Source organism: Thamnophis sirtalis, unplaced genomic scaffold (genome assembly GCF_051295495.1).
Source record: "Thamnophis sirtalis isolate CommonGarterSnake01/CBP01778 unplaced genomic scaffold, rThaSir2_p1.2 scaffold_1, whole genome shotgun sequence".
Lineage (NCBI taxonomy): Eukaryota > Metazoa > Chordata > Lepidosauria > Squamata > Natricidae > Thamnophis > Thamnophis sirtalis.
Window position 1 is genome coordinate 67,656,063 of NW_028261381.1, and position 18,115 is coordinate 67,674,177.

The following is an 18,115-nucleotide window of genomic DNA, read 5'->3' on the forward strand; positions in this document are numbered from 1 at the left end:
TCTTTATTCCCCCATCCACAAATGTAGTTCCATGAAAGAAAATTAAAATCCGGACCAGTGATTTTTTAGTCTCTTCTTTTTTTCAAGATTCCTTGGAGGAAACCAACTTTAACCCAGCATAAAGCCATTACAAGCCCTCTGAGGTAGGGTGGTTTTGACAGACCATAAACTGAAACACTTTGAGACCCTTAGCAAAGTCAGTCAGAATGCCTGTGGCATAAAGTATAAAACACTGCAGACTCCTATACTGGCTTCTTCTTAATATGTGCATTTGCCTGTCCAGCTTCTACTGTTTTGCACTTTCTGGGTTTTCACCTGCAAAAATTCTGAGTACACGATTAAGGCTTAGAAGCCAACAAAGCTAGAGCTGAGGATATATTGGCTCTATCTGCCTCACAGAAGTTGACCAAGCCAGCCAGCCATGGAAGAACTGTGGATATACTTCAAATCACTTTTCAAATTGCCACTGGATGTTTCCAAAGTTATATTTCATGTGGCTGTGCTGCCTTTGAATTCAAAGGAAAAAGGGTGCCCTGGAACAAATGTCCTTTTCCAAAAATACTATTATAGCTGCAAAGCACAATCATGTGATACAGGGAAAAGTTGCTGCTGCTTTATAAAGCCTTAGGCAGGTACCATGTTCCTGCTTTTGTGCTGTCTGTAGCACCTTTATGGCTTTGAAAGAGACTCACTGCTCTGCTCTAGTTCAGTACATTCTCCTGCACATTTACATCAGACTCAAGCCTTCTGAGGAGCAATGATGCTAGCTATTAAGTTTTAGGAAGCGGAAAAGTTACATAAATGAAGACTTATTGGACATCTCAAAAAATTAGAATTCCCAGAGATCGAAATGGAGGAAAACAATGGCAGTATTTCTAATTTCAATTATGAAAAGTTGATGTGCTCTTACAAGACATTCCTTTGAGGTAGCTGACAAAATTCAGTCATGCTGCATATTTTATGAATGGACTGCACGTGACTTTCAAAGCCTTTCAAGAAACTGAATATTCCTGAAAACTTTAATGGCTGGCAAATTTCACCCAAGATATGTTAAACAAAATTCTCATCAGCTTAGCTTGGAAACATACTTTTAACTGTGACATAGAAAAATACATTTACCTTTAGGTATGATGCTATGATTTTAGTGTTCATAAAATATATTTCAACATATTATAATCTGAATTGCAGAATACTATATACACCAGAACAAGAAAGTGGAAGTTTTCCACTATTAAAGTCAGTGTTGTACATACCAGTATGCAGTACATTGTCTATAAAGCAATGCTTAGTTCATTTCTGACTTCATGGAAAGCTAGCCACATTTCTTCAATATGTATAATCAGTCCTGAAATGTCCATATAAGACTGCAAGCAGCAACAGAATGTCTATATTAGACATAGTGTGAGAAAATTTATTATGTGACTCCTGGCACAAATTATTGCTTCCTTTGCTGGCATTAAGCCAGTCATACAACATGCAAGACAAGAGGTTGAATTAGCCTACGATTCTATTTGTCATGCTTTCGTTCTGAAATATTTATGTTTTACCAGAATGTTTGTACTGATATTGCAACAAAAGGCATTTTTCTACTATCTTCTAGGTCCAATGGGGTATTAATTAAGTAAGAACCTCAATACAATCAAGAGCTGAAGTGATATCCCCGATAAGAGGATCTGCTTTCTAAGAAACCAGAAATTATAATGGAGATTATTTCCATGAATACATAGTGAGAAATAGTTTCCATGAATACATAGTGAGAAATCTAGCAAACAGCAACCACATAGGCAGATGCTCTTGTTTTTATGAGATTAAAGTGGTTATGTTCCCCTTATCCATAATAATTATGTCCCTCTTATTCTCCAGTCTATGGAGATATATCAGTGAGGCTATTCTCATTACTAGAGGTTAATTTAGAGCCGTTTCCCGCATTTTGCTGGTCCAAAGAAAAATATGTGATGTGAGTTGGGCTGCTAGGAAGCTCTTGAAGAGAATCTAGATTAGAGCTGGCCGAGGAAGAAAATGTTTCAGCCAGAGGTTGCAAAGGAATGTTGTGGGTGTTTGAATCCTGAAATAAGGCAGTTACGGACTTTTTGAGGTTAGCTGGAGTGGATGGATTGGAAATATGAGCTGTAGGGGGAGATGGAGTGGTTCTGCTTGATCTTGAATAAAGAGAGGACAGGCTGGAATGAGTCATGGAGGACCCAATTGATTTTCTAGGAGGATCCCCAAAGCTCTCTGGTTTATTTAGAAGTGATACAGTGGACTCTGGCTTTATTTGAGGAATCGCTGAGTGGCTTAGCCAAGAAGGAGGGATGATACTTGGTGGTTCATTGAGATGCAACCTAGTGGCCTCTCCTGGTCTGCTTTGGTGGAGTCCAACATTTCCTAGTGCAATTGGGCTCGTAAGTACAGTCTCCTGATCATTTGCATTACTTGCTTCAAGAGGATCATCTGGAGTAAGTGAGGCAATGTTAGGGGTAGAGCTGTCAGACATCAGAGCCATGGGACTTCTTTGAAGAGGTTGCAAGGGTCTCTCTGCTGCTCCATCTTCCAAGACAGGGTTGGCTAGTCTATTCTCCAGGGAAGCCAAATCATCTGACGTGGAAGAAAGCAAATTGGATTGAATATTAATTGATCTGAAGCATTGTGGCAGATGTATTACTTATTACCTGTATTCTAGACTGTACAAATCTCAATCCATAGTGAACTTGATTGTGGATTAGCATATACAAAGATGTACAAATACTGTCCCTTCCTGCTGGATCACAAAAGAGAACGTAATCACTCATGAACAAAGGACTATTTCATACAGGTTGAACAGAGCATAATTGGGAAACCTAGATAGTACATTGTAACACATTCTGCAGCTTTGAGTATGCTAAGAAACCTGCAGAATAGAATAGAATAGAACTTTGTCACTTTAAATGTACACTAATCAGCTACATTAAAATTGCATTCAGCTCTCAAAAGAAACCATTATGCATATATCCACATACACACACATATATATAAAACACAGGGAAACATCACAGTCTAGTTTGGACGTATACATATACAAATAAAAAAGAATCCTGTGAGTTTACAAGACGGATGGTATAAAGAACAAAGCTGTTATAGAAGCTAGTAGTCCTGCTATAGATAGAGCAACAGAATTAATAGAAAAGTGCCTGCACACCAGTGACTGTCAGAACATGGAAGGCAGACTTTTTCAGAATTTGTTCATCAGACTCTCAAATAATAATAATTGCAAATACAATGTCTCCTCTGTTCTGACCTCCATGACTATCCCAGACAATTGCGTTTTGCATGACAAACTTAATGCAGCTTCTGTAAACAGTTCTATGCATAGAATACTTTTATATTTCCTTAAAAGAGGTAGTATAACATCACACACTTTTTTCTGCTCCCCAAATTGTTGCATCCTTCTTGTAGATCTGAGAGGATGGAACAAAGAGCAATAGATTCTTCAGACAGATGTGACAAAAAATACTTACCCATAACTTCATTATTTTGGCAGTCCATGCAGCAATGAGTCAGAGGACCAAAGGACTCTGGACAAGTCTTTGTACAAGTCTTCCTCTCACAGCTCACCTCCCCAAGCTGAAGGGAGAGAAAATCAAAGAATTGTTCAAACCCAGCAAGAAATCACTGATTGCAGCAGGTAAATCCATTGCCTTCTGTCCTAGGGATGTTCTATAGTTTTCTAGTATTTCTATTATTGCATGGCATAGTTGGGAGCTTGAATACAGTTTGCTCTCTTTGTGGTACATGGCTGTGAATGCTGAGTCATCAAAAAGGCTGAACAAAGAAGAAATTATGGTCTTGAGATAGCATGCTCAATATCATGGATTGTAATACTGGGAAAAGTAATACCAAACTGATTGCTGGAAGCACTAAGAATGAAGCTGTTGCGTGTTGTGGGAAGAGTTACAATTATATTGTTCAAAGACAGGATCTCTGTTGTTTTTAGGCCAGAAGGAGTTAGGGTTGTTGCTTAGTAGGATTTCTACTGCTACTGATCACATTTGTTTTGTTCTTTTTCTTTTGGCCTACTATAGGTTCATTCAATTATTTGCTGCGCTTACTATGAATAAATGTTTGTTTAGAGACTGCAGTTTCTGCTACCTACCCTCTAGACTATTCAATAGAAATTAAAGCCATTGTATTGGATACATAATGGAAAAGCAAAAGTTATGAGAGGAAATACACACACAAACACACGGCTGGAAAAATCAGAGGTAATCAAGAAAGAGGCTGGCAGGAAACAAGGCAACTGGTGGCAGATGTAGGAGTTTATAAGAACTCAAAGAAGAAATGATTGACATATAATACTGTCAGTGGAGTCTGACAGATTATCAACCACATCTTAGCTGAGGCCTGTTTAAGATTTCAAAGGAAACAACAGAGGTAAAGGAATGAAGTCTCTCTTCTCCAAAACCTTTACATCTCACCTGGCAGGTACAATAAACACAGGGTTCATCTTCAGGAACAAAGTTGTGTCCATTGATTACTTTTCTTCCCCTGTAATTGCAGTCTACAGAAAAAGAATGCATAAGATATACAATTCCAACAATGAACATACTATCTACAGACCTGTCTTAAATAAATTGCACTGGATGCAGTGGTGGGATTCAAATATTTAACAACCAGTCCTCTGCCCTAATGACCAGCTAGGTATACGTGGCTTGGTGGTCTTGTGACTGGGTGAGTGTGGCCAACTAAATGTCACTCAGGTTAATGGGCGCTTCACCTTAGCTGTTACAATGTAATAAGGGTTAATCAAAGAGGCAGTTTCTGTAAGCAGGTCAATAAAGATTAGGGTAGAAACAACACCAGAATGTTTCCTTCCGGCCTTCCTTACAGGATTAGCCCTGTAAAGTGGGGAAAAAACAAAAGGAGATTTCTTCCAACAACTGGTTCTCTGAACTGCTTAGAAAGTTAACAAGTGGTTCTCCGGAATAGGTGCGAACTGGCTGAATCCCACCACTGACTGGATGAAAATATGAAACCCAGAAATTATGCAAAACTCTTCATCAGTACACAGAAAACGAAACTTGTGATATAGTTTTGTAAAAGAACTATATATAGCACACTTTTTTTAAAAAATGACTTGCAGTCCCTTGATTGCTCACTTTTTTAAAATATTGTTTTTTTTCACAATAATTGATCTGTAGCACTGTTTACTTCTGGACTGGCCAAAAATTTCAATTCCTGCACCATTCCAACAAAAATTGGTTCAAAAGCATTATTCTGGCTTTTTAGTGCCCTTTACTAGTAAAAAAAGAAGGGGCATTTCTATTAAATTTTCTCCTGTAACTTATGTACATTGGGGAGAAGCCAGATGCCACAATGCTAAAATAAGGCCATTTATTTTCTCCATCATGTTTCTTTATTTTCATCTTAGTAGCAAAATAACTGTAGTCAATAATTGTGTTTCAAATGCAAACTTGAGAGACCGCCTCCTGCCAATTACCTCCCTGCGACCAATTAGATCTCACAGATTGGGCCTCCTCCGTATTCCATCGGCCAGCCAGTGCCGGCTGGCAACTACAAGGAGGAGGGCCTTCTCAGTAGTAGCCCCGACCCTTTGGAACGAGCTCCCCGTGGAGATTCGTACCCTCTCCACCGTCCAGGCCTTCCGCACAGCCCTTAAGAACTGGCTAGCCCGTCAGGCCTGGGGACAAGGATAGCCGCCCCTCCCGAATGATGAATGTATGTTGCTTATTACTTTTATTATATGTGTCTATGTCATTGTTTGTGTTCCCCCTCCCTGATTTTATGTGAGCCGCCCTGAGTCCCCTCAGGGAAAAGGGCGGCCTACAAATGTTAATAAAATCTAAAAATCTAAATCTAAACCAAGACACAAATTCTCCTGAAAAGCAATAGCAAAAAGCGCAATTAGTAGTATATATATTACATTTGGAATAGTCTTTTAGAAAAGCCACATTGCTGTAATGCTTACCGTGACAAATTGGACAGCACTCTCCTTCTGGATGGAAAGGGTAGGTACAGGATACGACGCAGTCCACAGGAGAACAGGCTACAGAGCCCAGCTATAAGGTCCATGCACAGACATACATAGAGTTATACATGTACACACACATGCAGAAGAATATGCACACACACACACGAATCTATATCAATGGCAAAGCAATATTATTATACTGCAATTTAAAATCTTCATCTCCTAACACATTTTTTTAGGTTTCCTCCCCTCCCTTATTTCTATTTCTTTCCCTTCCCCTGCCCTCCCCCAATAGCTCCTTAGTAATAGTTGTAGTCAGGGGTACACTTCTTGTAGTATTACAAAATAATGTTACACAACAATATTAAGAAGATGTGTTTCAAGAGTCAGGAAAATTCAAGAGAGTTGTGTTAAGTATAGGAGAAAAGGGCAAATGGAACATTATGAGCAATTTTCAAATTATTCCTTCTTGGGTTGACCCAAGTCCTATTATTTCAGTAAGAAATATCAGGGGGTTAATTCTTCCTTTTTTAGTCTTATCCAATTTTGCATGTCCCTACTCTCTTGGGATATCCTGGGATGTTATTCAAAAGTGGGCTGCACTTGCGTTCACAAGTGGTTCGCTGGTTGTGAGCGAGCACACGCTCCTTTGGGAGTGAAACAGAGCTTCAAAGAAGCAGGTAATCAATTCAGGCAGCTCCAGTGGGTAAAGCAGGGGCGGCGCGAAACTCAGTTGGGCAGAGAGAGCAGAGGAAATGAGCCAGAAAGTTAGTTATAAATGGATAGCTTAGCACAAGGACAGGTGGGCGGACCCCACCAATGATCAAAGCTAAGGGTTCACCCGAACCCGCATGACCACACAGCAGCCCACCACTGACATTATTACATGAAATCATGTAAAACCCCATGCATAGAAGCATGACATAATTTACATCTGCATCTCTCTGAAAGGTTATGGGAGAGTGGAGTAGAGAGACCATTCGCTTTTAGGAAGTGGACTCTTAACCAAAGAATGTGATGGACTGTTTGTTTGTTTGTTTGTTTGATTGTTTGATTGATTGATTGATTAGAAAATTTATATAAACATCTACTCACTCACAACTCTTGCTTGCTCACAATTACCAGGGTTCCACATTTTTTCAGCCTGGGGTAAGAGAAGTAGAGGACTTACCAAACAAATGCAACTTAGACATGGATCCAAGACAGAGGGGAAGGTTTCATTGTTATAGAAGATCTTCCCTGCATAGGTACAACCTTTTGTTGTGAAAGAGAAAAAACTATTTATTTGGTCAGTTTGAACCAGATGGCCTATATAAAAGATTTCAAGAAAGCGTAAGACAGGTAGACATCATATGGATGATGCTTGTTTGGGGTAGGTGGACAAAATAATTGCCTTTTGATGAAAATCTTAGGAAATGTTTATCTGAAAGTACTCACGTGTTAACATGGACAGTAGACTGCTGCTGTTAAGTATTTATTGAAAAAAAATTACTACAAAAAGCAATAGTTTTGGAAATTATTTGCTCGGCTTAAAATGCCTTTGCCTGTAAATACTGCCTTCTCATAATGAGTACCAGGATACATTTTTAAAAGTTTTTTTTTTATTTTTTTTTAAAAAACAGGAATGTTCATTTGAGATAGATTTCTCACATTTATACATGATCAGAACAATATTCTGTCTACTTTAAAAGTAAAAGCAGAGGCAAGAGGCAGAACTAAATGGTATGTCCGCTGCGTGCATTTTCTGTACAATTTCGATATAAAATCTTAAAAATTGTGTATGCATTGGTTTTCAAAACAGCTGTATTCATGTTCATTACAATGTGGGTGATCAAATGAAATATTTGGTTTCCTGAGAAGAAAACAGCTTTCTGAAAAGATTTTACCTGCTGAGCAATCTGGACAGCACTGTCCAGGGATTCGGATTGGATGAGGACACATCTCCAAACAATCTGTCCTCTTACAGCTCACTGAACCATCTGCCTGTAACAGAAAAGAACTTCACAGAAACCCACAGCACAAAATGCTGGTCTGTTGTAGGCAGGCAGACCCTCCATTGCCTCCATCCCTTCTATTAGGTTCTAGAGGTCTTTTACCCGCCAATGGTGAATGTTGGATGGTATCATCTTGGGAGAGTTGATTACAATCTTAGCATTCATATCCTACACTAGAGCCTCACTGGTGTTCTGCCTGCATTCTGCAATCAGGATTAGCCCAGAAATGGCTAGTTTGAGGCATCAGTGTAATAACAGAGAAGGTGTCATCACTTCTACCCAGTGATAGGATTCAAATAATTTAACACCTGGTTCTTTGCCCTAATGATTTCTTCCAACAACCACTTCGCCAAACTGTTCAGAAAGTTAACAACTAGTAAGTGGTGTGAACTGGCTGAATCCCACCACTGCTTCTACCCAATGAAGCCTATGGGGACATCATAGCAAATGAGCAGGTAGCTGATTTGCACTGAGTTCACCCTTTTTAAGCCATTTTTCGCCCTCCCCAGGCTCCAGAGGCTTTATAGGGCAAAAAGAGTCCCCCCACTCCTGGAGGACCTCTGGAGGCTTCATAAGCTTCCCTGAAGCCTCCGAAGTGCACAAAACCGGCCCTACGGGCAAACCGGAAATCTAGGAACTGACTTCCTGTTTGCTCGGAGGGTCATTTTGACTGCTCCGGAGGCTTCGGGGAAGCCTCTTGAAGGTCCCTAAATCCTTCGTAGCACTCAAAACGACCCTCCGAGCAAACCGGAAGTCACTTCCAGTTTGCTCTGAGGGTCATTTTGACTGCTCTGGAGGCTTCAGGGAAGCCTCCTGAAGGTCCATGAAGCCTTCGTAGCACTCAAAACGACCCTCCAAGCAAACCGGAAGTGACTTCCAGTTTGCTCAGAGGGTCGTTTTGACTGCTCCCGAGGCTTCAGAGAAGCCTCCTGAAGGTCCCTGAAGCCTCTGGAGGGCTTCCGGGGGAGCAGGAGAGGCTGTTTTCACCCTCCCCATTCTCCTATAAAGCCTCTGGAGCCTCTGGAGGGCGAAAAAAGCATGCAAAAATTGGGGGGGTCACACTTGTAGTGCACGCATGCACACTGGGGGGGTCGCACATTGCATTATGGGTGCAGCATGCCTGCACATGCCCCCCCTGCACTCCACCCACTTATGGCACGTGAGCTAAAAAAGGTTCGCCATCGTTAGTATATGGCAACCAAGGGATGCCATATACCTTTGAGTGTGCATTGCTTCCAAGCAATGTGCACTCTCCCACTAGTCATTTTAGCTTAGACTGCAGAAAAAACCAGATCCCTGATTCCTAGTGGATCTTCTCATGTAATACATAGCTGGTACTTGTCAGTCTCAGACTGATTTTTGAAAGAGCAATATACTAATACTTTTTTTAAAAAGTTGGGTTAATCCTAGTCCAGGGCTATGTGAGGAGTCTTCGGTGCTTTCTGAGCTTGCTTGTTTTCTTGCAGATATTTCATTAGCACTGATGATGTTACCTAGTTTGGGTAATGAAATATCTGCAAGAAAAAAAAAGCAAGCTCAGAGAACACCAAGGACCCCACATGTCGCTCTAAGCTACAAATATTTTCCTTTATTAGTACCAGGGCTATGCAGAAAATCAATTTCAGCCAGGAAGCAATGGACTCTGAGAGCTGTGAATTCCTGGTTCTGTCAATAGTGTATGGTAATTGTTTTTTCCCCACTGCTGACAGGAGCACTTAGTGTGAGGAGAAATTAAGCCAAGTGGTTTCCTTTCACTTTCCTTAACTTGTCCAGCATTAAAGCAGTAAAATGGCAGACTCATTATTGAAGCAGACTGTGGATTGTCAAAGAAGGCAACACAATATACACCAGCATATTTTTTTGCCCAACCAAGATTCTGGAGAACTGCATTTAATATAATGATCTGTCTCTGCCAATGTGTCCCAGAATGCACAGACAAACACAACTGGAATTTGAGCAACATTCCTTAAAGTATCCATCTGAGTCTTCGCAGAGCTACTTAAGAGCTACTATAGCAAAGACAGGATAAAAATCTGATGATGATAATGATAGTAAAATATCATGCGATAGAAGACTGGAAAGTTAAAACTAAGTGAAATAGAGCAGGTTATCATTCACCTGGCAGATGCATAACTCACAGGGATCACCCGGCGACCAGAGTTGTCCCACTGGAAATTCAATTCCATTGTCATCGATAAAGCAACCTGGTCCAGAAAAGAGAAACAATGAAAAGAAACATCTCAGAAAAGGTAAAAGGCTCTCCCTTACCAGCATGCTTGCTAGGAGAAATATTATCAGCAATTTACATCAAAATGTCCATGGTTGTAAAAGAGAATCAAGACCTGCATGGATGGGTAGTTTGATACTTGGTTTGAGGCAGTGGTGGGTTTCCAAAAAATTTTTTTTATGTAAAATATGTTTATTTCCATTTCCATTTCATTTCATACAATCACATGTATACTGTGCATGACCGGGGCATATAACATTGAATAATAAACACAGCCCTCGCTTTCATAGACCATGGGTTTAAAAAAATTTTAGAACCTATTCTGTGGGTGTGATGTATTATCTGGGTCATAAACCACAAAGAAAGTAATGCACTATAAAAAAATTTTGCTAGAACTCCTAGAGAGGTTTCTAGGGATTATGATCCAATGTTTTTCTACTTGCCTTCTTTTACACTGGCTCTGGTTGAGGCAGAGCTATAAAGGACTCTTCTTGAGGCAGGGCCACTTCTGAATGACTGATTCCAAAGAATGCTTTCCTTAGGGAGATCAGAAGCCAAGATTATATAGTCTACTAATTTTATTTGGCTTTATATTTGCATATGCATTGATGCTGGTTTGCTGTGTGTATCTTATCATTTTGTGTAGGTATTGAATGCATGGGTGTGGATGTTGGTGATGCTACTTTTTCTTTAAGGGAGGAGAAAGAGAATAGGATGCTCTTGTTAAAGCAATTTTGGACCATATGGAGTAGGGATAAAGTTTGCATTGTGAAAACTAACCAGATAAAGAAAAAGTATACTAGATGTTTGAAAATTATTCTGTGTTTTAATCCCGTTTCATCTAGAGAAAAACTGTCAGGTCAGTCTGCCTTCTGGTTTATGAACTTCTTTTTTAAATTTAATATATCTTACAAAAAAGCTTAAAAATTAAAAATGTAAATTAAATGACTCTTTGAAGGGTAAATGTGTATTTTATATATTATATTTATCAATAGTTACTAGTTTACCAATGAATTCACTACTACAGTGTAAACAATAGAAGATATTATTGTAAGATATCATGAAATCTCTCCCATCAGAAAAACATGCTGCTGTGCTGCATCCTTTGATTAGTAGAAAATATTGCTTTTTCTAAAACACATAGATATACATTTCTGACAACCATTTTTTGGCATCTGGAATAATATCAATTTTCCAGTTTCTTGATACTGTATAATTATTTTGTTTGGCTCCCTCGATGCTCAATGCAATCACAATAAAGAATCAAATTCCAAAGCTTTGGTATATAATTTAACATTGCGTTCACATCTTAACGTATATTAATTAAATACAGGTAGTCCTTGACTTGCAATAGTTCGCTTAGTGACCATTCGAAGTTACAACACCACTGAAAAAAGTGACTTATGACTTGAAAATGTACATTCAATTTGACAATTGACTCATATTTACGACGGTTGCAATGTCCCAGAGTCATAGGATCCCCCTTTGTGACCTTCTGACAAGCAAAGTCAATAGGGAAGCCAAATTCACTTAACAACCATGTTACTAATTTACCAACTGCAGTGATTCACTTAACAAATGTGGCAAGAAAAGTCATACAAACTCGCTTGACAAATTTTTCACTTAGCAACGTACATTTTGTATACATTATTATTACATTAATACACATTAATACATAATTCCCTAAAATATATACATGATATTCCATTATTCCATGAATCTTTGCATCATAGATGTATATGTTCTTGCATGCTGGCTGCAGGGGTCTCACCTGTCATGAGTGCAGTCTTTCGGCAGGTGAAGCAGCACTGTCCTGGAGCCAACAGCCAGTCCTCACGGGGACATCCTGGGGTGGGGCATGGAATGAAAGAGCACTCCACTTCACCTTGCTGAAGAAGCACATTATTAATGAAAAGGACACAGAGAGGAAGTCATCAAGACAGATGTCCACAATTTCTTTTTTACAGAGATATTTCCCTTTTTAAATTAGGAAAATCTCTCAAGCTATGCAGTTTCTCTAGTGATTTTCTGGATTGGTTTCAATCTGGCTTCCAACTAGAACAGGGGTGTCAAACTCATGTCGTCACGCAAGGTATCACAACTTTTCCCCCCTTCGCTAAACCGGGCATGGGAGTGGCCATGTGTGATGCATCTGGCCCATGGATCACGAGTTTCACACCCCTGAACTAGAATATAAAACTGAGAATTCCATAGTCACATTAGTAGCAACCTGCTGTTGGCAGTAGCTGGATGAAAATAGGGTGCCATCTACCATGTTTCACCAAAAATAAGACAGGGTCTTATTTCCCCCCCCCCCCCGAAATAAGCACTTGCCCTTATAATAAGGCCTTGGGGAGGTCTTATTATTTTTGAGGTACAGGAGGCGGTGAGCATGGTTAACTTATGGCTGCTGCTATGTTGCAATATTTTCAGGGAGAGCTTATTTTGGGGGGAGAGATTATTTTAGTGCATGCGCTCAAAAACCTGATTGGGCTTAATATCCAGGGAGGTCTTATTTTTGTGGAAACAGGGTACTTATTATTTGTCTTATTTGTGCACCATCATTCTTAATACCATTGAGGACTACTCCAGTTATGTACAAGGGATATTATTTGTAGAACGCATTACCACATGACAGTATTCTTAGTCCAAATAACTCCATATTTAGAAAAAGGATAAAATATCTCCAGAAATATGCTCTAGGAGTTGCCTCATGTGATTGTACTTGTTATATTTTTAGACTGAGTTTGACTATATTTGTTTGTTTGTTTGTTTGTTTGTTTGTTTTTGTATTTTTTATTTGTCACAGATTTCAGTGCTATGACAAAAGAAAGATGTGGCATGATTTTTAAAAAAAATGCTTCAACATTTTCTACCTGGTCCCTTCTTTGCCACAGAGCATTTGAGGACTATTAGGATTTCCCTTCGGAGGCCTCATTTAGCCAATTTCACAGTTGACATATAGTTCTGGAATACCAATAAAACTCATGTAATAGTTTCAAGTTTCTGCAGTGAAGCAGACAAAATGTTTCTCCTTCAACAGATAAGAAAAATTACAAGGGTTTAAGGATAACCAGAAAGAAAAGATCAAAGTCATCCTTCTAAATAATTGAAATGCATGTTTTCTTAGGTAAAAATGATGTAAAGCACAGACTTAAGCTGCTGCCAATGTTTATAACTCATCATATGCTTTTCATTGGGAAAGAGAAAAATGTAAGCCTATAACAGTGTGTATTTGTGTATATGTAAGAAAAAGAGAGAGAGAAATCAAGAGAGACACTGTGTACTAAGTGAAAGAAAATTAATTTGAACATCCTCTGAGATAAGTAAAGGTATGCCTGAGAAACTTGTAAAAGATGTATAGAGATGTCTGAAATATTGTTGGAAATGTAATTGTAAAGAAGATACTTTTTATCAAATTTGATGGTCTTATGATAAAGAAAGAAATATTGGGGCCAGTTTTATATTTTAATTCAGAAGATTCTTTAAAAAAAAACAAAATGGAAATGAGAAGTTTTTCTTTTCGGACTATTGGAGAAAGAACTTGAAAAACAATTGGAATTTTGTTATTATAAATGTTGACTGAAGTGAGAATTTTAAATGCACAATAATGGAAAGATACATCAATTCCCACAATGGAAGAATGAATGGAAAAATTGATGGAGAGATGACAAAATTAACAGTTTCAATAAAAGGAAATAATGTATACAGTTTTATTTCTACCTGAAACCACTTGTGGACTTTATGCTCAAAACAGGAAAAAAATTAATCCTGGCTTTTGATGATTAGATTATACTATTGTTACAGAAATGGCTAGTATTTACTAAACATATTAAGTAAAAAATTGAGGTATTTTATATTTCACTGCACTGAAAAAGATTGGAAGTCACTGTTTTTGTTTCTTTCCCTCTTATCTTGCACCGTTCTTTTTCCTTCCTTAATCCCTTAATTATCTTTGTCTGTATGTATTTATAGTACAATAAATTTCATTTTTTTAAAAAAAAGGTAGATGAGTAAAGGTAGATAAAACACATACCTTGCACACACAGATGGTACAGTTATCACCATCAGGGTTGAACTCGGTCCCTTCTGTGTATATTTGTCCACGGAAATGACATTCTGCTACAGAGGAAAGCAACAGGTCAATCCTGCTATAGAAGATTTACAGCACAGGTGATCTTTCCAGAGAAAACAGAGGCATTGGTGAACAGATAAGGGGCCAATAGTATCACATTTAAAAATGTACAGTTGTAAGGATCTTGTGCCCATATCTCTTACGATGTAAATTTATACCACCATGTCTTGTCATGCTGCACAGATTTTAATTTATTTGGCATCCTTGCTTGAAATTCTTCCCACAAGGTGTAATATCAAATGTATTTATTTTTTCACAACAGAAAAAGATCTTTCATTTACTTATTCCATGCCCCTTAAAAGGTTCCATTCATTGCCCTAATTCTCACTTTAGCTAAATGTAGTAAATTGCCTTGGAAATTTTTAAAACTGGAAAACAGCATAGAATTTCGATGTAGGCTCTTTTCATTTATGGCCCTCCAGGTCAGTAGATTTGTAGAAAATGTTTTGCTTTCCTTACATCATGCAGTAGAGTTCTTGCTGCATACAACTCTCTACTTTTATGACTAAATGTTCTTTTACTCAGGTTCCTTCCACTTAGAACACTAGATACTAGGAACAAACTTCTGATCTTATACTTTTTTTGATGTATTTACTTTCTATGTGCAGGTTATTACCCACCGTTATCTTAATAAAATCATGACATAATCACTTATTCCCTATTTGCATGTGAGGAGGACATTTCAATATTTCAAGGACAGATAATTATATTTACTTAACATTTCCATTATTTATTGTTTTATTTATTTATCACTTTTTTGACCCCTCTCCCCAAATTCACTTATAGAGGGAAGCACTCAAGCATTCAAAAAAATTTATACTGTGAATCCTATATATACTCATAGGATATCTTACTTGTTGGGATAAAATCTTTTAAAGAATGACTTCCCACCATTTCCACCCTTCTTGTTTTACACTGTCTCAAAAGAAACAAGATGTCTTCAGGGCAATAATTAAGTAATCACCTGGCTGGCAGGGACAACAATCAGTCTGAGCAGAACTGGGACATGGACTGGGTGTACATTCTGCAGAAATACAGGAAATGTTGCCTGCCTGGAATGAAAAACAAACATTATAGTGCGGTTTGTTTGATTTTTCATTTTCTACAATGCAGTTTCAGCCTGATGACACATCTGGATTATATTTGTGAATGTGTTCCATAAACTTGTGGCGTCAGGATAATTTAGATTTCAGCCACTTTAATTTCTAGGCAACAAGGTAAGAAAAACTGTGACAAAGAATGAACGGATTGTTGTGAATATAATCCTTCATCTCCCAAACGCTCACACCCATTGTCTCCATTAAATTCCAAATGCTCCTCACTCGGACCACCTCAGTGCATTTTGCCATCTCAGATAAACAGTACATGTTCTACATCAAGTGTTTAGTATCAAGGCCACCAACACTATTTTCGGCTTTGAGACGGAGGCATCCTACAAGCATCTCTTTGGCAATAAATACAATACCAATTAAATTAACACTGGAGAATATGCTCTCCTTTCGTGACACCTACTGCTTAACAGTAGGATTAGTATTGCTCCTAGCCATAATGTGGCTGGTAAAGAGTCTCAGTGCATCTCATCTATAAAATTACCCCTTGGAAAAACTCTGCTCACCCAATCAATTCTATGCACTCTTCCTGGATAGCAGACTTCAACCACTGGAGACAGGCATCCCAGTGGTTATGTGGATAAGAGTGCTAACAATGAAGGCTGAAAAGGAAGAGAGTACAGCTTGTAGTGAGGGGATTGTAAGGGGCATGGGAGAAGGATAGTAACACACTATATCCTGCTCCTGCCTAGGGAGTCCTTGTACAGGTTTAAAATCAAAGGAAACCCTCCTTGAACCCTCTGAACAGCCAGGTTCAGAAAAGGCGTTTGGGTGGCATGAAAGCAACATGAAAATGCAAGTTTGATAGAAGCTGGAAAATATTTTGTCTTTCACTATAGTATTGTTCTCCCCTCTTTCTGTATTTTTTTTGGGGGGGGGAGGAAAACTTGGCATCTTTGATAAATAGTTGAAAATCAGTGACCCAAGATATGGCTACATTATAAAATCATGTGGGTCTGAAACTACATGTTAAATTGTATAATAATTTGTACTATAAAGTAAAATGGAGGAGGAAGAGGAATAATTCAATCTCTTAATTCAACCCTACTTTCTGGGATATTGGTCAAAAAACAGATGCCCATCAAAACATTTACGTTTCAATACAATGTTGTTAGATGGCTGCTAGCAAAAGCAACAGTTATTATATTTATTTTCATCCAAAGTATTAGCAAGTATTAATTTACATGTCCTCAAAGAAATACCAGCCCCAAATCCCTGAGGCTCACCAGGCAGACACAGACTGTGCAGTTCTCCTCAGAGAGAGAGAATACGTCCCCTTCAACTCTGGACATCCCATAATAGAAACAGCCTGTAGGAAACAGGAATGAGAAGATTCTTCTCTGAAGGGACAAGAACTGAGGGAAATAGGCCCCATTACACTTTCTCTTAACTGGGAAAATTTCAGTGCTCAACATGTAGATATTTTCAAAAACTTGTTAGATGCTTATAGATGTAACAATATCATCATTTGCAAGTCACAGATAATTCAAGGCACCTCTTGGCTGTTGAACACAGTTAAAAGCTCTATTTCACTTATGTCCAACATGCAAAGCTACCTATATATTACACTATACACTTCTATTAGGCCCAACAGTCTTAAAGAAGGCCACCAAGATGGGAAACGTTTCTCCCTCTGCTGTGTTCATTCCTTTTCTGAAAACTTCACAGCTATTATTTTTTAAGGTTAAAGTAAATCTAGATTAAGGAATATCTGTATGTATCAGGATAGACCTGTGATACTGCACAAGGTGTCCATAATGATTGAGTGCTATAGTAGCATTGTGGTTGGATTTAGTTCAGCTCAGTTCACCCTTAGCCATAGAAATTAACTAGTGTCTTTAGGCTGGTTACTCTTTCAGCTCAACCTGCCTCACATGATTCTTTTGGTGGGGTGAAATAGATGAAGGGATTGCTATGAACACTGCCTTGAGCTCCTGAAGAAAAGATGGGATATCAGTCTAATTAAGAAATAAATTCACTACATTAAAAATGGCTGAAATTGCCAAACCTTACAAGGTTTAAACCATATTAGAATCAACAGATGATATTACTGAAATCTTATAAGACCTGAAAATCTCATGAGATTTTGATCAATTAAACTTTTTAATTTTAAAATTTGTGGGACAGTGCCAATTTTTTTAGTTTTCAATTAAACATGGTCTAAAAAAACTATGCTACAGTTTGCTAACTGTATACAGAATGTTGCATAGCTGGATACCAGGAGTCAAGCTCAACTCATAGGAGCATTTACCTTTTACACAAAATGTCAAGTTGCACAAGACATGGCACCTGTTGAATAAAGATTCAGCTGCCTAGTTTTCAGATGCTCCAGGGAGCATCTGAAAACTATTAACATTTATTAACAAAAATGTTAATTAAAACAGGAATGGAGACTTACTAGGTAGAGTTTCAGAAATTAGGGACTGCTTCTGATCAATTGTGAGGGAAAGGGGTACATGGGGAAAATCCTCCATGGCTAGAACAAGGGAAGACCCACATGATCCAATCTAACACAAGCATTGATCTACTTGATACTTCTCTCACCTGTGCAGGCAGGACAGCATTCTCCCGGGGCTGGGGGAATTGGGTGAGAGCAGGAAACTTCACATGTCACTGTTTGACAAAACACTTGTCCACCCTGAAATAAGACAATACAGACCGTACCAATGTAACACTTGAAGCTGG

General features: G+C 38.5%; 1 protein-coding gene across 1 annotated transcript in view; it reads right to left on the minus strand.

Annotated features, from left to right (window-relative positions):
- Positions 1 to 806: 806 nt before the first annotated feature.
- VWCE (von Willebrand factor C and EGF domains) overlaps positions 807 to 18,115 on the minus strand; it is a 28,085-nt gene continuing 10,776 nt past the window's right edge. The window contains exons 9-20 of the mRNA XM_087714968.1: positions 17,975 to 18,068; positions 16,657 to 16,739; positions 15,286 to 15,373; positions 14,223 to 14,308; positions 11,958 to 12,075; positions 10,078 to 10,163; positions 7,852 to 7,948; positions 7,137 to 7,219; positions 5,963 to 6,053; positions 4,452 to 4,534; positions 3,495 to 3,600; positions 807 to 2,595 (exon numbers count right to left, since the gene is read on the minus strand). Coding sequence (XP_087571094.1) covers positions 1,865 to 2,595; positions 3,495 to 3,600; positions 4,452 to 4,534; positions 5,963 to 6,053; positions 7,137 to 7,219; positions 7,852 to 7,948; positions 10,078 to 10,163; positions 11,958 to 12,075; positions 14,223 to 14,308; positions 15,286 to 15,373; positions 16,657 to 16,739; positions 17,975 to 18,068 — 1,746 coding nt within the window. The 3' untranslated portion in view covers positions 807 to 1,864. The remainder of the gene's footprint in view (positions 2,596 to 3,494; positions 3,601 to 4,451; positions 4,535 to 5,962; positions 6,054 to 7,136; positions 7,220 to 7,851; positions 7,949 to 10,077; positions 10,164 to 11,957; positions 12,076 to 14,222; positions 14,309 to 15,285; positions 15,374 to 16,656; positions 16,740 to 17,974; positions 18,069 to 18,115) is intronic.